This window comes from Labrus mixtus, chromosome 11 (genome assembly GCF_963584025.1).
Source record: "Labrus mixtus chromosome 11, fLabMix1.1, whole genome shotgun sequence".
NCBI classification, from domain to species: domain Eukaryota; kingdom Metazoa; phylum Chordata; class Actinopteri; order Labriformes; family Labridae; genus Labrus; species Labrus mixtus.
This window is the reverse complement of record NC_083622.1, coordinates 16,066,153-16,089,491: the sequence shown is the minus strand read 5'-3', so window position 1 is coordinate 16,089,491 and position 23,339 is coordinate 16,066,153. Positions and strand designations below refer to the sequence as shown.

The 23,339-nt window shown below is 40.8% G+C and overlaps 1 protein-coding gene across 4 annotated transcripts in view; it reads left to right on the top strand.

Moving 5' to 3' along the window:
- The window catches only part of ddr1 (discoidin domain receptor tyrosine kinase 1), a 41,759-nt gene that overhangs the window by 4,083 nt on the left and 14,337 nt on the right, over positions 1–23,339 (top strand). For all 4 annotated transcript variants that reach the window (XM_061049209.1, XM_061049207.1, XM_061049208.1 and 1 more), the window contains 7 exons: positions 9,717–9,874; positions 14,009–14,111; positions 17,353–17,428; positions 17,803–17,955; positions 18,785–18,932; positions 20,078–20,180; positions 20,983–21,169. In XM_061049209.1, the coding sequence (XP_060905192.1) occupies positions 9,717–9,874; positions 14,009–14,111; positions 17,353–17,428; positions 17,803–17,955; positions 18,785–18,932; positions 20,078–20,180; positions 20,983–21,169 (928 nt within the window). The remainder of the gene's footprint in view (positions 1–9,716; positions 9,875–14,008; positions 14,112–17,352; positions 17,429–17,802; positions 17,956–18,784; positions 18,933–20,077; positions 20,181–20,982; positions 21,170–23,339) is intronic.

Sequence of the window (23,339 nt, the reverse complement as noted above, 5' to 3'; positions counted from 1 at the left end):
AAGCTGCAAAAGGCTCCATACAACTTTATAGGAAACACAGTTACACGTCAAGACACCTGTAAACATAATTTGATACAAAAGATTGGTCAAAATCCACTGAAATCATATGACATTTTTTTTTTTAAATTGAACAAGCCAGAAACCAGCTTTGTATCACACCTAACACCTTCACAGTGTTTGCCAACAACTTAAAGTTATCTCTACTTGAAAAAGTAGACAAAAACAGAAACCCTCAAATGTAGAAAGCCAGTGTGTGTTCTTATCCTCCTCTCTTACCCTTTCTTTCTTTCTTTTCAGTTTCTTTTCATCTCATTCCAAATCCTCACACCGTGGTTGGTGGTGTTTTCTAGTGCTAGCACACACTGTGCCTCACGTGGCTCAGTGTACAGCTATTAATTAGTAATGGCTTCTGGCAAAGTAAGTACGTTTGAAACCTTGTTGAAACATGGAAGAAAATTATCTTCAAAATCAAAGGTGACCTCTTTTATGCAACCTTTATTTGAAAGATGAGCCTGAGCTGTAACGATATAACCGCACTGAGTGGGGCAGACCAGCCTGTCTCCCTCCCAGGAGTTTAGAGGAGCACATTAGCATCAAGAAACTAGTGTGATATGTAATTTAGCACTTTTTAGGAGGCCCTTTTTCTGCCCAGAAGGAGGAGGGGGAGGTCTGCAAGTGTGATAGAGGTATCAGCCTGTGCCTGAGGCTTTTAACACACTTGAATTGTGTGCAAGTGTTTGTGTGTGGTTCTGTGTTTGTGTGTCTGTCTGTAGCTAGAGTTTCAGCAAAGCCTAAATGCAATAGCTGGATCCTAATTTGATCAGTGTTGTGCGTGTGTGTGTGTGTGTGTTTTCATTTGCCCAAAGTGATAGTGAAATATTTAACGGCTCAAAAAATGTGAAACTATATTCTTGCCCCTCAGCTGTTGTTCATTAAAAAACAAGAAGAAAATAAATCTGAGAGGGCTGGGTTGTACCAGACTGTTTTTCTCACTTTGACTCTAAATGCTGAGTCTCGCTGAAGTCATTCCTGTTTGACCTGTTCTCTCTGGTTCTGTTTCTCTCCAGGCCATCCCTCTCTTCCATCTCCTGTTCCCAATCTCTCTGTCTCAATAGCTGCTCACTACATGAATAATTGTCACCCTCCTGCGGGCAAAGAGTTGCTTTTGTCCCACGCTCACTCTGGCACTTCAGTCTTTCCGTTCGATTACTGGAGGGAGTTTTTCTCCACCACAGCATTCTTCTGTCTGTCTGTTTGTCTGTCCGTCTGTCTGTCTACTTCTGTTTCTCCAGCCGTTTTCTCTCTGCCCATTGTGAGAGTAGCACTGTGCTGCCACATGCCTCTCCTTTCTCCTTTCACCCCATCCTCCCCTTTGCTTCTCACTTGTCCTCTGACAGGTGGCAGAGAGTCTGTGCAAATTGAATTCAGGGAATTGGGCTGCAGCTTTGCCATCAACACTGCAGCTCTAAAAAAACGTCTGTGTCAAAGTAGAACCAGAGATCAACGCACACTTCGCTGCCAAATATGCTAATAGTAGCACATATCTGCTAGACAATTCTTATAATGACTTTACACCCACTCTTCAACTGGGGTAAACCTTTGAACTAATTTTCCTTTGCTGTTGCGATGACGGTTTATTTTCATGCAGAAGATAACCCAGGTTCACCTTAAGTTTAACAGTGAAGTCTCATTAAATCACTTTCACTAGAGTCAAATGGCACTCCTTCCATTCCAGGTGCAGAAAACGCAGAGCTGACAAAAGTATAACGACATGTACGAACATGTTTGAATCCATGTGCCCTGAGAACCAGAACGGTTCCAGTGTCTGCCAGTTGACACCAGTTTCCCAGAACAATTTATAATACACTCAAGCTGACAGTTTCTCCGCTGCATGCACTGCAGGGGAGACCGAAACTCTGATTCACACGATATAGCTAATGAACAGCCGACTATGTGTTGATGCAGTTGAATGCCTGAGGTGCTAACAAACTTTTTCTTGGTGGGAGTTTTTTAGTCCTGGTGTGCACTCACTGTTCTGTGACAAACACGTGCATTCTCTTTAATTTTATTACAAGATACAGCTTACCCGTCTTGTTCTGTGCTGTGTCTTGTTACTGAAATAATAAAAAGTAGTTATTGTGTTTGTGCTGCTGGTCTGTGGGTAAAGCACAAACTATTTTGTGATCTATCTGGGTGACGCTTTTCATTTTGTAGCTAACTCATTTAGTTGATGATTGACAGGAGAAAAACCTGCTTCTTTTCCTCAACATTTCAGAACTTATAAAGAGATCAAAGGTTGATTAAGTCACCTGCCAAAAGTTAACATTTCTAGCAAATCTTTATCTAACATTATAGTGATATTGCTCTCACAGCATTCTGATATAGTGGTGCAGAGTGCAACAGAATTTCTACATTTTTATGTAATATTATGTTATTATATTTTGAAGGCAAACCCCAGATTCAGAATGCATGTATTATCACGTGTAATTTGCTAAATTAAGCCTGTCCAAAAACTAGAATAAAATGATATATTTTTTTAGCCTGTTCTCAATATCTATATCTGGGAACAGATATACAAGTTTATAATGTTTTTAAATATAGTCCAGATAAACCATTTAAAGGGATACTTCACCCATTTGCATTAAGCATTGTATCAGTAGTAAACAGGTAGTATTTTTGAATGGTCGTGCATCTAGCCCTCATTTCCCCAGAGACTGGAAAGTTCTGTATTTCTAGGTCTGAAAAGGAGCTTCCAGCTGTTGCGGTTAGCGGTGTGAAACTATAACGCTAGTTCCTCATATTTATCAGAGAAAGCTGATAATGGCGAAAAAATATAAATATAGCGGCGAGACAGCTGCTGCCGTCAGGCCGGTCTTGTGTTTTGGCTGCTGCCGTCAGGCTGGTCTTGTGTTTTGGCTGCCGGGGCTGTCACCAGCTCATCACACTGGTAGTGTCGGTGCTCTCACTGTTTGCCTATGGACACTGACATAGAGTCTGTTTTCTGCCAGGAATTTCCAAGATCAATTCTGGAAGAAATCTCTGAATCAGTTGAGGAAATGGCCTTATGTGTTGAAGTAAATATGTCTGTAAATGTTTTTATTACTATATTTCTACTGCTATACTGTATATTTTGGAGAAACTGTAACGATCGAATTTCCCTCTGGGATTAATAAAATATTTCTGATTCTGAAATAGAGGACCTTAGACCACCGTGGCCTGCGGTGCTGTGCATTCTGGGATTTGGTGTCTTTCATCCACATGAGCCAAAAATACATTTTCTGCCTTTTCTCGGCCAAGAAGGCACCAACTTAAAAATGTATTTCACATTTCTACTACATATATGACCCAATGTCAATACAGATTCATGTTTCAACGGGTGAAGTATCCCTTTAAGTTATGTCTGCAATACACTATCTGATGATGCGCCAATGACTCCAAACAAAATAAATTATAGAAGGGAAAAAGAAAATGTGTATCTAGCTATCAGCTTGGAAAAGTGCTTTGTCCCCGTGCTTACAAATCTGTTTGTGCTTTTGGCTGCTGTTGAGGGCATTCTTCATTTGGCAAACCAACCTATGGCAATCAGTCACCATTTGTCTCTGTCAGCCATGCAGATAGGCTGAGCAATGCTTGAGCTGGTTTTGTCTGAGGGGCCGAGCAGACCCACTTCAATGTAAAAACAATGTGGCCAAATAGAAAAGATCGACGTTTCACTTTTTATGATTGATCTCAGCTTTGTGTAGCTCCATGTTAATAATCCTGACTTCCTTACATTCATTTTTTGTCTGTTTTTTTTCACTTCCCTCCAGCCCCAGCTCATGGGTCGCTGTGCTTTAAACTTACATGAATTTGTTATGAGCTGTGTTGTAGCAAAGGTCTGCTTTATGAGACTGCCCTGCTGAGTCTTTGCCACTAGGACCTTTTCTGTTGAATTGCTTGCTTTTTGTTTGCAAGCATATGTGTTAGTGAGTAATTCGATACTTAGTGCAACTTCAGTTTTCCTGGAAACATGATTTTTTTACGTTAAAATCCCCTTACCATGCTTTCTTCATTGTTACATGATTCACCACCTACTTCAGTAATGCTTCAGCCCCATGCTACACTTTCTCCTTGCTGCTGTTTAATTTGTTTTTCTGACTCGACTGTCTTCCCCTTCAACTCTCATTACCCTGTTTAAGTGACTCATCCATTCTTCCCTCCTGCTTCCCAAACCTGTGGTAAAACTCTCAATTTAGATTCCACAGTCGTGACTGGCACTTCCTTGTATTGATGACACACAACTGCACAATTTGATGACCAATGTGTGACAAATACTATGAACAATAATAGGGCATAACACCAGACTTTATGGATCATTTATTGTATGTAATTACAGCCTATATTTTCACTTTTGATAACAAATATGTTTAGCAGACAAAGAGAGGAGTAGTTGTGATTTTCCTTTTCCCAGAGTTAAGGACATATAACAGCAAGTGATTTTTATATATAGGCTAAAGGAACTTCTTTCAAGATTAAGAACCCCTTGGACAGATATGTGGAGCCAAACAACTCATCACTGCCCTTAAATTGGGTCTTCAGTAAAAACAAGGAAACGGTGGCCCCGCAGGAAACAAAAAGTGATTCACACCATGCTCAAGTCCTACAGAAACAAGTCCGTTTTCAAGGAAAGCATCAAACGACCTTGTTTTAGTGGCTGGCGCAGTCTCAACCTTCAAAGTGTTGTAAAGATTCAAGATTAATTTGTGCTTCCCTCTCTCCAGGACTGAGAGGGCAGTGGTGCGTACGACCTCACCAGCTTCCTCATGCAGGGACGGAAATTCAAAACAAAGAGCTCACTGCTTTCTGTCTCTCAGCGGTCATTAGTCATGTCTAACTAAAGCAGTGTGTTGCTTTATCAGGCTGTGATTTAAGACTTCACACGTTGAGAATTTGGTATGGACAAGCAGAGCATCACTGAGAAGCTTTAAGTTGTAGCAAATTAACTACAAACCACTTATTCTATATAATAAATATGTACATTAACTGTTGGTTTTATCTTGCAGACATCACCTCATAGTCTTTTTTTAAAGTGAGTTTTCCTTTTTTTTGTCGTGTCAGAATGTCCATTTCAGGGTTGTAGTCAAGTCACCAAACCTCAATTCTGAGTCAAGTCCCCCTTACTGAGTCTGAGCAGAGTTCCTGACGTACTTTGCTGGGTGTGTCCTGGACAGACATCTACTTAAGTCTGAGGTTTTCCCAGTCTTCTCTTCAATGATTCCTTCACATATTTATCATGTTGTGCTGCTCTTGTTTGATTTTTCTGTAAAATCATCGTAAGTAAAACGCACCGTTCGTGTCGCCTCTTTGGGAATCCTGACAGGAACTGTTGCTGAACAAGACAGAATGTAAATGATCATGCAGGTGAACACATGTGTCATCCCTGGCTCAAAACTGACAAAATTATCAGAGCTTTAGGTTGCTTTCACATATTATTCGGAGGGCTGGTTCGGTTTTGCTTTCAGACTGCACTTTGCCAAGCGCACCAAAGCCTGTCAAATTCTGTGTACTGTAGCCACGCGTCACTAGTTTCTGTACAAATGTACAGAAAGGCCTGCTCAAGTCGGAACAAGTTGGGAATTGGTGATAGAATTAGGTGCCCGACTTGCACCTTGACATATTCATCATCAACATGAAGAACAAAATATGTTTTAGTAATGTAAAGATAGCCTACTATTTAATTCACGTATTGCACATCAACATTTTGATCAAATATAGCCTAAATTGTAACAAAGACATTACACACATAGTCTTCCTAGAATCCACGCTGCTGCTGCTGCTGTTGTTGTTACAACATTCAGACTTTTCAAACTGAAAACACGTGAACCCACTAAAGTCTGATGAACGACCTCCCAACTCGGAAACTGTGACCATCTGAGGAGCATCTGAATGCAGCATAGCTCCGGTCAGTAGCTGCTGCTGTCATCCAGCCTGCACTACGACCTGAAAGTAAATAACAAGACAGAAGATTGGAATGAACAAATAATGTATGACAGAAACCTTAACACTAGAGCAATGCTATCAGCTCTGTCAGGCTCTACAGTACTGATGAACAGCACTGCAGTAATTTCTATTTGTTCACCAGCTTAGTTAAGCATGTTAGCATTCTATCATTAACTTCACAGTTAATCTAGACAATGTACAGCTGATGCTGAACATCGACAGTAAGTGATCCTTCCTGTTTGGGAAAAGTAAGTCCGTATCAAATCTAATTTCTGTTCATCCAACAGCTATGGAGACATTTCATTCAGAATCGCAAACTTGAACCTCTTAGGGGCTTTTGAAAGATGATCACAAAATCACCAAAATGATAGCATACATTGTTAAATAGATTTTCTCAGTGAAAACTAAAAGCTTTTACCTTCATGGGAGAATCATCATATATATCTATAGTCTCTTTAATGTATCCACTGGGGAACATAGATTCCTGAACAAAATCTGTCAATCCAATAGTTTGTTACATACTGTATTTCAATCTTTCAGATAACTCTATAGTTTTTTTTTTGTCACATTGGGAGCTGTTCCAACAACTCTCAGACTACATTAGTAAGATTTGGCTCCAAAGAATCATGTCATCCAATTGATTTGTTATCCCAATCAAAATGGAATAATAACAAATCATTTTGAGAACTGTGTTGTAAATAATCTGGTTTCTTGCTTTAAAATATGTGTGTTGACAGCTCTCTTGAGTCTCGGATGATAATTATATAACTGTAAAAAATAATGTGGTCTAAACATTGGCTGATTGAAAACGCCTCTTGGGTTACAAGTGTGTAAGTTAATTCTTTATACTGACATTGAGTTGAAGTAATAGCTGCTTGGGATGTTGAAAATCAGAGATAGTAAATAGTGATATTCTTAGGAAAATCCTTTGCAGTGTTGCAAAGCATTAGTTCCCAACCTGGGGTCCAGGCCCACCAAGGGGGAGTGCCTGAGATCTCTGTAAACGAGTGTGTAGGCATGTATTCAGATTTATGTTAATGTTTGAAATTAAATGTATAATTTTTTTCATGTGGATCCTGGAGGGGGGTCAGTATTACTTAGATACAAGTAAGGGGGTGCTCCAAGGAAAAAAGGTTGGGAACCACTGATGTAAAGCATACGTCATTTGGAGCTAAGGTTCCTAAACATGCAGAACCATCTGATCCTTAAGGTCACTCTCTCCTGATATTTGGTCTGGCTTTTATTTACACCTGGAAAGAATAATGGTTTCAAACATTTGGTTAAATCATAAGGGACTCTCTAGAAAAGACATTAACCAGTGCCAAGGCAGTGTGGCCAGTTTTTTTAACTGAGGCAATCTAATTATAGAGAACCTGGCAAAATCTCTGTAATGATGCAATGGCTGCTAGCTAAAAAAAAAAAGGCCAGTGTGTCTGTCTGCTCTCGACTCTGCCTCTCGTTTTTCAGTTGTATTTTTGTTGTGCAGGACAGAAGCAGGAGCTGCTCAGAAGTATTCATTAGTCCTTCTTATGGATTAGCTGAGACAAATTATGCTGGTGTAGGTTGGGGCTCCAAGCTGATCTGCCTCCTACAGAACACAGTGGGCTCTTCTCCTTCTTTCTGAGCTCTAACCACAGCTGTTCGAAAACACTTGACTTTTCCAACAACAATGTTCTCAGATAGCTGTGGACACTTTTGTTCCTCTTACTCAAACATTTGTCAGCCCTGGTTCTTGTTTGTAAGGTTTTTTTTCCCTGGTGGGCATTGGAAAGTAGTATGTCCACCTGATTTTACTTTATTGACAAAACTGTGATGAGACACTGTCAGCTCATGTTTGTTGACATTGGTTGTTATGGTGATTGCTTTGGATCAGGGGCCCAAGTCATCAGATTTCCAGCTCCATTTTTTTGCACACCCAGCTCATTCCAGTAAGCCCCATTTTTCAGCATTTTGTCATCTGGCATACTCACTCACACACTTACTCATTTGGACAACTTGGGTGTTTTTCTGCCTTGAAAAAAAAAGCCAGCCTTTCTTTCTCTCTCCATGCTTCTACCACTTGGAACACATGCACCGTGTATTGGGTGCGTTGTGTCTGCCATTCAGGACAGCTGCACAGACTGGCTATCCCTGAGATCTCCTTAATGCCCACATACACACCCCTCAAACCCAAGCACACACACACACACAAACATAAGTCATAAGTCAACCTCTCTACACAACCCCTCCCTCCCAAATCCACACACACCATGTACCCATGTCATCGCTGATGCATCGTCCCCGCCCTGTTGTGCCAGAGCAAACTCTACTCCACAGTCCACTATTCACTTTGTTTCCATACGTCCCTGTCGACCCCCCCCCCCCCCCCCAACTCTTTGTCACTACAGCTGTGTGTCAGCTGTCGGCCAGTCCCAGTCTGGTTAGAGAAGAACCCGAAACACAGAGGGTCTACAGGGAAGCCAGCCCGGCCTCTCCGACTTTCCCAGCTGTCACTCCCACTTCAGACTTCCACTTATCACAAGGTTTCTTTCCTCCCTCCTGCTTCACCACTGGAAGTCTTCATTAAACACTTTCAAAAGTAAAATATGCACCAGTGATAGTCATCAAATGTGATTTTTTTCTGCTTGATTCACAGTCATTTTTAAAAAATATGCTGGTGTCAGAGAGAAAAAAGCACACATATACAGTATATTTGAGCAAAGCAGTGGGTTTAACCTAATTCTGAGAGACTGTAGGCCTGGAAAGTCCTAACTAAATTAGATGCAGTGCTACATTAAACTGCTTTCAAGAAGGAACTAATGTTCAGTTTTAGTTTTAGTTGAACCAACATCTCTTCATATCATTTTAAATATAAACTGAACTTAATGAACTCCTTGAAGGATCCATTTCAAGATATTTATGAGACTGCACTACTTTTGGAGTACCTAATAAATTGACAACTGGGAGGAGTTTTTTTGAGGGGGCAAATTTTAACATTTACTGCATTTAAAAAGTCACTCACCATGCAAAATGTCTGTATATGTTATTAGTACTGTTATTCACGTACCAAACACAGCCCACACATTTTTGTGTCACCAATTAAATCAAAATACTCTGACATCTGTCCGTCTGTTGTCTCTCACTCATTGGCTTTATTTCTTCCATTTCCCATCTTCATTTGTTTGGTATTTGTTCTCAACAAATAATCTCCAACTGGGTGCTTCAAATCAAATGTGTTCTGTCAATGAAAAGTAGGTTTGAGATCAGTAGTTTTGATGAACTATTGTCATTTTTAATAGAGAAGGAATACAATTCTTTGGGAGAAAAATGGGGCTGGCTAATTATACCATCCTCAGTTACCAAGCTGTGTGTACCCTTTCTAAAGGCAGCAAAGTATTATTGTGTCCCAGCATTCTGCTGCCAGAGAGGGAAAAACAAATTAGCTTTTGAAAGTGGCCTTTGTTGTATGGCTTTGTGCTCGCTCCTCCGGGGTTCGGCCCATTGCTGAGCTTGGCACGCAAAACATTGAGAAACAAATGACTGTGAGACATGGTACGTGCTTCTAACTAAGAGGATTTGATTCAGTTTGGTAATCAATGAAGAAGATGTTGAGTCTGTGAGCCCAGCAGTCCAATGCTAGAGCTGTTTACCTGCAAGTAAAATGTAAATGTTGGCTGAAAATATGAATGAAGTTTCAATAAGCTCATACCTGATTCATAAAGTGAATGCATCTAAGTATATCTTTCTTTTTTGTACAGGTATGCCTGGGGTCATCAGCGTGTCTCCGGACAGGTAACCAGGTGTGTTGTTGCTGTCATGGCCTCGCCACCCCTGAGGCTGTTTCCTGACATTTTGCTAACAGCCCTGGTGGTGTTGGTGTCGTCTTCAGAAGACCATGAGTGGCACTTTAACCCAGGTAGGTTAAATCTACATGCAAAAACGACAATGTCAAAATGAGTAATGGAGAGATTTTCACCTCAGTTTTCTGATTACTGTTAGCTAATTTGCTCTTTTGCTTCAAGGCTGAGGGAAATACAATCTTTGAGAAAAGATTCATTCACTTTTATGTCAAGTGGTCATTTATCTCTAACGCCTTGCTTAGGTTTGGAAGCTCCAGTGCTGTAATAATGTTGTACTGCTGTCTTTCAGTTTGTCTGTGGTAGAAATGAAGGGTATCTGACAATTGTTATCAAACTATTTCACTATCACAGCTGAAGAGACCAGCGATACTGATCACAAAGAGGGATATCAGGTTATATTTCAAAGTAGAACAGCATATTCGAAAACCTGCTGGCTACCTTTGTACAAAAGCGATTCAACCGCTTCCTCATTATGTCAGCAGGAATTTACAACTTATTTAATTGTACAGTGTAACACTATCCATATTAATATTGATTTTCAGCCACTTCTAAGCTAATGGTAACATTAGCTAGTAAGTGTCTGAGTGCTAATAGCTGTGGTCTGACTTATGCAATGGCTTTCAAGTATATTGTTTAAACATGAAATATGGTCAGTTTTCCCTTGATTTATTTTTTTTCCAGTTCACTGTCTTTCATGTTCCTGATTAACCCTGACTGGATGAAATTAAATTGTTCTTTCAAATATCCTAAATTTCTACTACAACCTTGAAACCACCAGTTTGTCTTTTTAACACCTTTGGATCTTACCAACTGTAACATGAAGTCTGACCATGTTCACACAGTGGAAGATTGTGTCTATTAGATGCAAAAATAACCCCCTAAAGTGAGAATAAATATAATAATGCAAATAATGTTCAGCTTGTTGGGCCTGATTCTGAATTAAAGACATTGCAGGATATTACTAAACTAAAACATCTAGTCTGATTTCCTCTATTTTAACTGTGTATGGCTAGGGCTGAGGAGTTTATAAAAATGTCATGGGGCAGCGGTGGCCAATTGGTTAGCATGCGCACATAGAGAGGCAGTAGTCCTTGAAGCTGCTGGCCCGGGTTGGAATCCAATCCACTTTTCCGCATGTCAATACCGACACTCTCTCTCCGATTTCTGACACTATCCACTGTTCTATCTCTTAATAAAGGCACAAAAAGCCCCTCAAAAAATACAAAGTAATTGTCATCAAAACATAAACAAGCTATGCTTTCTCACTCAGCATTTGTCCGGTGACTAGGGGGTAATGGCTTTAACATTTTGATGCAGTCAGGTGGAGTTGATGCAAATTTACTGGTGAAAAAGTCTTCAGAGGTGACGTGTTGTAAACACAGGTATTGTGTAAAACATGAACAGCAGAAAGATAAAGAAACTGTGAGTCATAGTTGACGTGCATTAGTTTAAATTAGTTTATTTATCTCATTCCAGTTATTCTAAAAATGAACAATGTACTGTATAGTGCATATTTCTTTAAGGCCTAGTAAGATCCCCCTAGAAAACGGCAGCCTCATTTTAACAGCTTGTTAGTAGCTGCATTTCAAGGTTGTTTTTTATACATAAAAACTCAGACATTATTGAATTTTTAAGCCTGTTGCCCCTTCTTATCCCCCCACCCTCTTGTCCTCGGGCACAGCAACCGTCCGTCCTGCTGCCCCAACATTCTCCTCACATTCTCAGATCAGTAAGGCTCATTCTCTGTCCGCTATCAACAGGCTATCCTGTGTCCTCGCTCTGTCTGCCAGCCAGTCGTATATGTAATAGGAGAATGAGATAGGTGGGCGGCCACCCCCCCCGGCTCATCAGAACCACTAATGCGCAGGCAGCTCATGAAAGTGTCAGTCAAAATGCCTGGAGAGGGAGGGCATGAGGGGTTAGTGAGTCAGAGCCAACAAGGTGTATCCAGAGGAGAACTTCCTTTTATGCTGTAGCTAGACTGTGAAAGAGACAAAGCTAATGGATTGTTATATTAATCATCTGTTCATCATTTATGTCATCATTTGTACTTTTTTCTTAGTGCTAATCACATTTCAAGATAGCAAACAGTAAATAGTCCAACCGCCTTCAGCATTTAGCTAAAAAACGACATTGTGCCTTTGATTTTTCTAGAAGCAGTTTCTGCTCCTCTATTTCATGAGATAATACTGACTTTGTTTTCAGTTTTTGACTGCGAGTCAGACTAACAACTGATAAGTAGATGTTGGGTTTTTTTATAATTAATGAAGAAAATTATTTGATAAATTACATTATCATTTTGTATCTTGAAGAGTTGTGGGGGGCCGGAACATATCGCATTGACAGTGGACAAGAGGCATCATGGACATGAAGTTGATGACAAGTGTCATTAGCATAAATGGAAAATCGATTTTCAACAAAAAAGTTTCAGGATTCAGGTGTGTGCAAATGATATGAGATGTAGCTGGCTCATATTAATACAACTGGAACAGGATGTAAACAGTGACAAAGACATGCCTTTAGGAATTTCAAACAACTGGACTTGGTTGAAGATCTTGAAGACTTTTCACCTCTCCTCCAAAGACTTCTTTAATTCTGTAAGAAGTGAAGAAGCTTTTTCGAAGCAGGAGTGAGACATCTTCAACCAAGTCCAGTTGTCTTTGGATCAACCTTTGAATCAAAGTGTTTACTTGATATTGATACAGATTGATGGAACATTACGCCCTCACTTTGGACAGATTACAAGTCAATTGGCGGGTTGACACAGACAGACATCCATTAACACTCACATCTACAGGCAGAGGTGCAAATTAACTTAGTTTGCCTGTTTTTCGACTATGTAAGGAAGCTATAGTTCCTCAGCTTCAGCTTTAATTAAAGCATGAAGCAATAAAGGCCCCAGTCTACCAGAACATTCCTTTTTGTGAAGTCATTGAACAATGTATTAATTTATCAACTAATAGGGTCTGCATTGATCGGCATAAATCCTGAAGCAAAATTGTTCAAGATCCACCCATTTTGTCTTGTTGAGCCGTATCAAGCTGGAAACTTGTGGTCTAAAGTGTTTTTGTAAACGACAAAAAGAGAAGGTGAAAGCAGAGGACACAGAGGAGGTCAGAGACAGAAATGAAAAGATTGCAGATGGCAGGGTGTTGACTGCCGATGTGTGATGATGATGATGATGATGTAATGAAATGGGCACCTGTCTGTCCCCAGGGTGTGTATGAACTGTGTGTATGTGTGTGTGTGTGTGTGTGTCTAGCCGCTGCACCCCTCAGGGTTTTTAGGGTCTGTCATCCAGCCCAACATTCCTGTCCGCTGACTCAATGACAGAAAACCAAATCAGACGCCAACCCCACCCCCGCCTCTTTCTGTCACCCTCGGCCTCCCCTCTATAGCACTGTCAGTGCCCCTTTCCACTTTATCGCTACCCACACCCTCACTCAGCCTCCCCCATCGCCTCCACAACTCTTCCTTCTACTTCAGAGCGGATAGCTGGGTCATTGGGTAATCCTTGCCTGGGACCTCTCTATCTGGATCATGTGATAATGCTGCTGCTGAAGCGCATTCAGAACAGATATCTGAGACCTGTCTGTGTTCTTTCATTTGCCCTTCATGTCTTTCTACTCTTTTGTTCTGTTCCTGCAAATCCAAGAGCAGTGGTAACTGGAACAGGGACTGTGCTGGATCGTTGGAGCCCCAAGGAGGTTGCTTTGTGTGTGATGGAGAGTGAACAGGAAAGACAAAAGTGAAAAAAAGAAACAGGAAAGGTGTAGTCATACAGAAGACAGGTCACACCATCTCACAGGGTGGCAGATGCATTTTAATGACTATCTTTTATGCAGTCACTTTGCACCAGACAAAAAGGAGACTTGCAGGTACAAGTGATGCAAACCCCACCAGTACATTTTACATGGACTCATTAGTCCAGACCCCACAGAAAGGTTTGAATAATGACCAACAGGAAGAATTTATTGTAGAGGTTGGTGTTCCCTCTCCCTCCCCTCTGTGTGGGATATGAAGCGTGAAGTCCGGAAGTTTTCCCAGAGATGACATAACAATATTATTCTCCATGACCAATGTTGGCTGCTGACAGTCTAATGGAAATATTAGGTTTCCTCTGGACATGTGCTTGAACGGATGAGAATTTTGCTCACGTCTCTCTCTCCTTCTCAAACTTTCCTCTAAAGCTCAGTGTCGTTACGCCCTGGGAATGGAGGATGGCACCATCCCAGACTCTGACATCACAGCCTCCAGCTCCTGGTCCGACTCTACTGAGGCCAAACATGGAAGGTAGGAAATGTGTGAGTGTGTATTCAGCACTAAAAGTTAATAATGACATTACTCAAAACACAGTCATCTCGATGCATTTCCTGTAATCAAAGTTAGGGTGGGTGGTTGCAGTCTGAAAAAGCTGTAATTCTACTTAAAGATTACTTAACACCAGGCGGGAGAACAGTTTTCACTGACTCTGATCACAACAAGCATTATAGAAAAACACCAAGGCACTCTCTTGTAAATCATTAAAATATATATAACATGGCATTTGAATTGTTTAAGAGTGTTTTTTTTTCTGACTGCTTGTATCTTTATCCCAAGATCACCTCAAACCTACACTTTTGTGAGTTGTTGTAGCACCTCTTGCTACATTTTGCTACATGAGTTCCACAACAAGCAGCTCTTTTGGTTGTCATCAGATAAATGTTCCGTTGCACCTGTCACACACACACATGTCACAGACACCTCCGCCCGTACACAGAACTCCATTCATTCAACTTTCCTTCAATGGAAGACGCCAGGAGTGAAGATGGCGGCTCACCACAGTAGAGATGGTGCGTTGTCATGCCGGTGCGGTTGAGTTGTTTTCCCCTGTGGTTAAAGTCTGCGTTTGTTGAACTAGTGTCTGCTCAAATAAACGGGATTATAAATCTGTGGAGATTCTCCTGGATCGGCGCTGTATGGTATTGCAGCGGCTGCTGAACAGAGATGGAGATGACTGGATGACTGACTGAATAACCAGGACTGGACTAACCGGACTCATGTCACTGCGTGAGCATTAACTGGTTTATTGCTTTCCAATTTACAAGCCTTTTATGCACATTGATCTGCAATGCTTTTTGTTTATCACTGACAACCATCACATAGCTGGCACCCCGGCACATGGCACCACGGGACATGGTCAACCCGTTACACAATGAGTTAACTGTGAAATCACTAAAGCTAAATGAAAACACAACTTTTGTCACAATTAACATGAAACTTTTAATTCAAAGGACGCAGTTTGAAAAGTGGCAATGCAGACATTTCAAATAATTTCGCAATCTAACAGCATCACTATGCAATGTACAAGGCACCATTGACATTTACTCGATGATAAGACTTGTCAACTGTGATAGATTACAAAACTGCAGCAAGTTTCCAGCTATGCTTCCTGATTTTTAAATGCAATACTAAGATGCAGGGAGACGGGACAGGCCTGGAATAATTGTACAAGTATATTGCATATTCCAAAAACTCATTATTAAAGATGGTAAATATTGCTTGTGAAATGATAAGTTTGATATAGGTTTTTTGACCGAAATATGTCAAACCCCAGATAAAACTTTTTGACTTTGGGTCAACTTCTGAGAAAGCTTCTCACAAGGAGATAACTTTGAAAACTGCTGGATAAGTGTGTATTTGGCTGTATTTGATTAGTACCTGACTGTATACGGATTGCTAAAAATATCAGAGATATGGGCAGCTTTTTATGTGACGAATATTTTATAAGAGTGATTCAAAACATTACTATTACAATTAACTTAAACTTCAGAGCTTCTATTTGAGTAAAAGTCCAGTAAAGTAACTGCAGTTCTGCTGGAATAACATAAAACACAAGAATACATGCGCATGTCACAGTTGTCTCATGTGCCTGTCTGTCTTTCTTCAGTCCCTTGGCACCACACCAAAGTAATTTGTCACCTGTATGTTAGATTATGATAGAAGATGATAGTGTGTCTTTGTGAACCGCCTTAGTAATCATACGGTATAACCACCTTATCTGTATGTCTGACAGCATGGTCAGGTTCATCAGAAACAAGCCAGGCCTGCAACATGCTATAGTAAGAGCTTTTGCAGGTGTGTATGTGTGTGTGTGTCCCTTGGTGTGCAGGGCTGGGTCTCTTGGCAGAATTTCTAACCATGTGGAAATGATTATTGGCCCTGGCTCTTTTTTTTAAAGAGACATCAGGGAGACATGGCCAGAAAAAAAGAGAAAGCAGTGGACAAAAAGAAATACAAGTAAAAGGTGGATCATTGTGATGGTGCACTGAAAGCTGGATATATTAATTTAAAATCAAGGTATGAGGGGAAGGTGTTAGGGAAGGGAGGGAATGATGGATGGAGAGCTGTTTTCATGGCTCTGATTGCTTTGAGACCGTGAAATATTTGTGTATCTATGTGAGCCAGTGGAGAAGAAATAGAAGGAACAAGGTAATGACGAACAAGGGTATGTGAATGAATTTTTGGCTGGTATTAAGAGAAGAAAAAAAGAAAGGTACTTGGCAGACCAGTGACATGAATATTAGCCAACTCCTGTTGGCTGAAGCACATTGTGCTGAATTCTGCCCGGCCACACGGCCTATTCATCCTCGTCTCCCTCCACCCTCCTCCATAACAAGACACTCTGTGGAGCACTAATGTGTTGATATCGTCTTGTGGTCTTCTGGCTGCATGATCTCACCCGCCAAGGGAGAAAGTGGGATCGACTGTAGTCTGTAGCACCAGCGCCATTGCCACTGTGACCAAGTTGATATAGTGATTTGTTTTGGTGGTCAAAGCAGCAGCAGCAGCTTTCATTTCGGGAGGAAACCCCACAGCGGTCAGAGCGCGGCTGTGGCTTGGCGTTTCTTCCAAAAGTTCTTCATAAGGGTTGATGTGAAGTCACAAAACACATAGCCAAGTTTGTGGTCTTTACATGGTCTGTATGCGGTGGTAGTTTGGGTTTTTCTTCCCAGACTGGATTAAGGAAGGTCACACTGGTGGGGGAAAAAATCGTTGTTACGGTGTATGTGTGTGGTCATTGAAGGCCTGAGGTGCTGTGAGTAAAGATTTGTACTCATGTTATTCATAAATCTTGGTGTGAGGTTTGAAAAATAAGGAAGAGCTAGATATTTTCAATCCTTTCATGCTCCTTTCATCTCTTCTCCTCTTGTGTGTTCTCTACATTTTCCATCAGTCTGCAGCTATTCTCTCTATTGCCTTCAGTATACCTTCGCCTAAGCCAACTTTCTGTCACACAGTTTTTTTTTCTTTTTTGACAACGTTGCCCTATTTATTTGCAAGTGTTTTGCTGCTGCACAATCCAATCTATGTGGAGGTAGAGGAGGTCGGCTTGTTCGTATTGAATTCTCAGTTGTAGCTGCGTTGTACTGTAAGTTTTGATGTAGTCAGTGTTGTTGTGTGAGTACTTGTGTCTTTGCGTTTGGGTGAGTATTTCTGATATTTGGGGAAGTTTTTTTTCTCATTTGTATTTATATGACTCTGTATCCCTCAGGTTGAGCACTGGAGAGGGAGATGGAGCATGGTGTCCTGCAGGAGCGGTTTTCCCCGGTGGATCAGAATTTCTTCAGGTACTCAGTTTAATTTCATTGATTTGCGTGAGTCGAATGTATGCTTGGATAAATTCTTAAGCATAACATTTTAATTGTAAAATACTGTTTTATTATTTTTTATCGGATATAATATTCAAACAGTTTAGCTTAAGAAATGTACACATATAAGAAATCAAATGAAATGTATAAAACACAAATTTACTTGGGTATGTTTGCCAGGCTCCTTTTCACTAAATTTGTAATTCTTGTTAAGCTAAGCAAATCACTGCTGACTATAGATTTTAAAAGAGATGAAGCAAATTCCCCAAAATGTCCACTTTAAATACATGTTAAATCATGTATCTCATAAATCTGTGTATACATTTCCTAATCATGTTTTTTGTCTCCTACAGGTTGACCTGCATAAACTCCACTTCCTGGCTCTGGTTGGTACCCAGGGTCGTCATGCTGATGGGCACGGTCAGGAGTTCGCCCGCAATTATCGGCTCCGTTATTCCCGAGACGGATTGAATTGGTTGACCTGGAAGGACCGGTGGAGCCAGGAAGTAAGCAGCATGTAATTGTTTGTAGTGTACTGCAGAGGTTTGTTAGTGTGTTTCATGTGTATGTCATTAAAGTGACAGTGTGAATGTCATTAAAACACCTTTATGTCATTTTCACAAGGAATACAGTTGAGGCTGATGTTTTCAATTTTGATAGAAAACAGGTTTATATTCTGTGGCTGTTTTTAATACAAATGGCCGTCAAATACAGATTGCTGAATTATTAATCTGGATTTGATTTATTTATTATTATTTTGGAAGTAGAGGAGTTAAGCAATGTGCCAGCTCAACTTTATCTAGAAACATTTCTGTTCAGGCAAAAGCAGCCCTCACTGTTTGACTTTTCAACACCATGCAATAATGTCTTACCTTGTGCACAGAGAGGCAGGTCTTATTATGCTTGGTCAATGTCCAACATTTTCTTTAATGCACTGTGTTTTGTAACCCTCCTACATGATTGCATGGCAAGTTAGAACCCCAACTACCAATGTTGTAGAGAAAGAATCACATGGTTTGTTTTTGGTTTTCAATATATTATTTCAGAACATAAGATAAGAGAAACATTTATTCATCTCCCAACAGACAAATTAACAAGGCCATGCAACAAATATAAAATAAATTTCCTTTCCTGACAAAGACTGCGCCTCAGGCTCTGCTATCTGTCAATCTTTACTCCTTTGTGTTCATTGAACTCTCTTAGATAAATATAATTTAAAGATGCATGCTGAATAATAAGTCTGAGCCTTAAGGCCAAATCCATTCAATCCTGCAGGTTACAGGGGAGACGAGCAATGTTCTGTCTGATTGAAAATGTGTATTTTTCTTCCCTCAGGTGGTGTCAGGGAATGAGAACACCTATGATGTTGTGCTGAAAGACCTGGGCCCTCCGATTGTGGCGCGCATGGTGCGCTTTTTCCCCCTGGCTGACCGGGTTATGAGTGTTTGCCTTCGGGTTGAACTCTACGGTTGTGTTTGGAACGGTAAGCATTTTTGTGAAGAAGAGGAACACACAAAGAGACCAGAGGAAAAACTTCAGATAAAATGCGCTTTTATTTCTTTAGACTTGGTATTCATTCAGTTAGTTCATTCTGAAGCATGCCCTCCAGACCTTGATGAATCACATCACATTCCATATGGTGATTGTGACTTGCTTATCTTTTATCCTAGATTTACTCCTTTGGCACCAGAGGGACAGGAGGGAATTTGTAGGATGGTAATGATTGCGAGTGAGCGTTTTTCGCAATACATCCCCATGCATTAATTCAAGGCATTGCATCAAATTTATAGCCTTAGTGGGGTTCACTCAAATAAAAGAAACCACACTAGAGATGAAATGTGTTGGTCTCCATGTTTCCTGGAGCACAAGGCTGACTGGGAATTTACGACCGGCTCACCTCCTGTCCTTTCCCCATCCACCTCCCTCAGACAGCATCATGCTGCTTGTAAATCAGAGCTGTCACTGAAGCTAAAAGCTACAGTTCCCAGTTTGTGTCCTCTGGGAGAGCATCTCTGTAAAATATGATCTAACGTGGATGGTGATGCAGTGGTGCTCAGTTCATCCACAAGTGAGGGATTATAGAGAATCTAAGATGTTTGCATATTCATCGACTTATATCATCTTCATCAGATATGGCGGCTCAGTGTCTGTCCTGGGCTTAGATTTGAACCCCAGCCCCTTTAAATATCTAAGTGCATAATAACACACATAGACAGACATGTGCAAACAGAGTATTAATGAACTATGTGAAGCGTTGTATATTATGGGTAGAAGCGGGCTGTGGTCTTGCTGATGTCACCTCTGTTCTCGGGGAGTGGACTGATTAGCTGTATATTGGAGCAGAGGGTCTTGAGTTTCACTAGCTAATCGTGGCCTGGGTTCAGCAGGCCTGAGCTGCAGACCTCTTTGTTTGTTTTACTATTTAAAAAAAACATCTGTAACCGTTCTGCAGCAGTGATTATTATAAAATGTTGGCTCCCTATACCTGTGACTTCTGACAAATATTAAAACAATTATAAAAAGCAGCTTGTGCATCTTTCTCTTTAATCTTCAATTGTAAAGTGCATTTTCTATATCAACAATAGCATGAATGATACTAATTTTTTTTTTCATTCTTATGTCTCACAGATGGGTTGAAAGCTTACACAGCTCCAGTGGGTCACGTCATGCACCTGTCTGGCATGCCTATCTATCTAAACGACTCCACTTATGATGGAAGCACTGAGCAAGGGTAAGATATGAAAGACACTCTTTTTGTTTGAGTTTAACTTTTTCATTTCAATGTTTGAGTAAGCATTTACGTCTAATCCTCTGAGTTGTCCAATTTGAAACAACCTCGCCTCTAAATTGTAACTGTTTTGTTCAATAAAATCAAAATAAAGATTCACAAGAATGACGGTCAACAATGTGAGGGGCTCAATCAGTGGAATACCAAAGATTCTCTGCAGTGCTGGTCACATCTGTTTGCACTGAAGTAGGGTCTAAGCCAAAACCTTTGTTGAAAGTGTATTCTGGTGTCCACCTAATCAAAACGGAATGACATTGTTTTCTTTAAGTTGCTAAGGGATTTGAGGCATGTTTCCTGAGTATAATGTTTTGGCAGGGAGCAAAGGAGGAATTGGGGGGGTTGCGAAAGGTCCACACTTACATGTGCTGTGTGGTTAATGGGGCTGAAATGTTTTGCTAGTGGTTGAGCTAACACTTTTGATGTAATCCAGACGTATTGTAGCAGATGTGTGTGAGAGACTGAGGTCCTTGGTAAGGGTTTGGAAACCATGTTGAGTTGCTTTTTTTCAGTTCAGTTGTGCGTTTCTATGGTGGAGAGAGGAATAGGAAAACTGATGTATGGGTGTAACTGGGTGTGAGAATATATGTACTAGCATTTTTGCGCGTGTATCTAGAAGCTTTTTGATGCATCCCTGCATGTCAGCACAAGTATTCATAAATAGAAAGTGACCTACAGCCCACAGCATTCATCATTATTTCTGCACAGAGCTACATGTAAAAACCCTGTTGTGTGTGTTTGTGTACAGGATGCAGTTTGGAGGCCTGGGTCAGCTCTGTGATGGCGTCCTGGGAGGAGACGACTTCATTCAAACCAAGGAGCTGAGGGTGTGGCCTGGGTATGACTACCTGGGCTGGAGCCGGGAAGCCCTCGGGCAAGGCAGCGTGGATATCGAGTTCCACTTTGAGAAACCGCGTGTCTTCCACAAAATGCAGGTTGGCAGAGAAAGTTTGGCTTGTAAAATGGTGTTGTTGTGTGAAGCAGAATATGAGAGGGTTACGCAGGACATTGTTATCCTGCTGGTATCTCAGACAGCACGGGGCAGCCTGTAAATCAGAGCTGTCATCAGGGCTAAAAGCTGCAGTTCCTGGTCAGTGTCTGCAGGGAGACCATCTGTGTAAACTATGCTCTGATGTGAATAATGAGGCATTGCAAGCCATAGATTATAAAAAGTCTACAGAAGATCAAGTTTTACACATTCAGTTTCTTATCGAATCTCATTTGTTATCAGGTGGCTGTAAAGTGTCTTTATTTGTTTTAATGTGTCAGAGGGTCATGCAGGTCAACTGTAATTTAAGAGAAATGTCTTTGTGACTGAGTGGTTAATTATAAATGCAGTGTCCCTGATCTGATTCTGGCCAAGGGCAGTGGTTAAAAGTCATGTCCCTCTCTTCCATTTTTTTTCTGTCTGTGAGTATAAAAAGGTTCAACACACTGATTTAAAACATCAGTCTATATAGTTAGTTTAAAAAAAAAAGGAGAAAGGGTGAATTAGCTTTTTTGTATGTGAAGATAAGTGTGCAGACGAAGAACAATTTGTTAATAAATTCATTGATATAGGTAATTGATTATCCCATTAGTACAAGACAAGGATGTCATTGTGATAATGTCTAGACATTAGGCCGGCTTTTTTTTTTTTTTTTTCATTTGATGTTGCCCAACCTCTAAAAGAAACTCTAACAGTAGGGTTGTGTTTGCTTCTTTTAAACAACAATGACTTTGTTCTCCAGAAACAAGCATTTTGACTGGAATAGCTCTGCTGCCATTTAATTAGTTTTAATGTGCCATTGTTTATCATGGGACAGTGCATTTGGCACGCCTTCTGGGTGCCACTGAGTTTCATCACAGTCTGTTTGTGCGTCTGTGTGGCTTTTGGGGTTAGTTTGTGGAGCAACAAGAGTGGATGAGAATATGAAGCAAGCCAGTTTGAGTTATAACTGTGTTGTCTCTTTGGACGTGGGGAGGAATGTCGGTTTGGGTGGGATTCACCCTATACATGTGCATATTTAACAGCCTGAATCCCCAGTCACTGTTATAAACTGATACGTAAGTTGAGGTTTTGGTTTTGACTGAGATCCAAGCTTTCAGCATATTCCCTTTGCCCTCTTTCCCCTCACATATTCATGATTATTCTAGTGTTTATCAGTTACCTTTAAAAGTTTTCCCAGCGGTATCCCTAGTGTTTTTCCTAGATTTATCCTGTGTTTCCTGTCTTTTCCCAAGAGGTTTTCCCACACTAACCTCAGCTGACATATGCTGTTATGTTAGCCTGGCAGAGCGGATATGTCAGACACAGGTCAAACAAATAACGAGCGGCAACCTGAACCTAATTTTGGCTTGACTTGACTCTGTAGTTCCTTAACCTACACCTAATCACTCCCCAAAGGGAAATGTGCCCTTTGACTTTTTTGTCGTTCATAACCTAAGCTTCCTCTTTTAAAGACTGGAGATATCGTCTGATTAGACTTTGGAAATCATGTTCAACATTTCTTTGTAAGCGCACACTGAAGACGGTGCAAAAGAAGTCATAGGGAGCTCATAGTGTAGGTTACATTTATGAGAAAACAAGTCACATAATGAATGCAATGTTATTGTCTCAAACTAAGCTTTGTGCATGTCATTGGAGCGTTATTCCCTAAATGAGTGCTAAATGACCTTGGTTCTGCTGACTTATTAGACCCCCACCACTTTCACAAAGATACAGTACACAACCCCTCTCCTCATTTTGTCCCCTTCAAGATCTAATCCATTACACGTCAACCTAGTATCTGGTGCAGCTGTTCTCCCTGCGCCTCATGTGTGTCTTTTATTAACATATGGATTAGATTAGAGCGGCTGGCCTCGCAGTAAGTGTGAGGTTAATAGCTGACCTGTAAGAACAGCTCTAACACCACCCCTTCTCCCCCACCCTCTCCTCTTTAATTTTCTATCTCTCACATCTACAGTATAGATTTGACCTCTATCTCTCTCATTTAAAAGCCCTCCATCTTCCTCCATCCAGCAACAATGACGCCTCGTATATTAGCTCAGCTTTTATGGATACCCTCCTCTTTGGCCTTTCCTTGCTTGTAAAGACGGGAAAGCTATATACTCTGCTCACCTTCT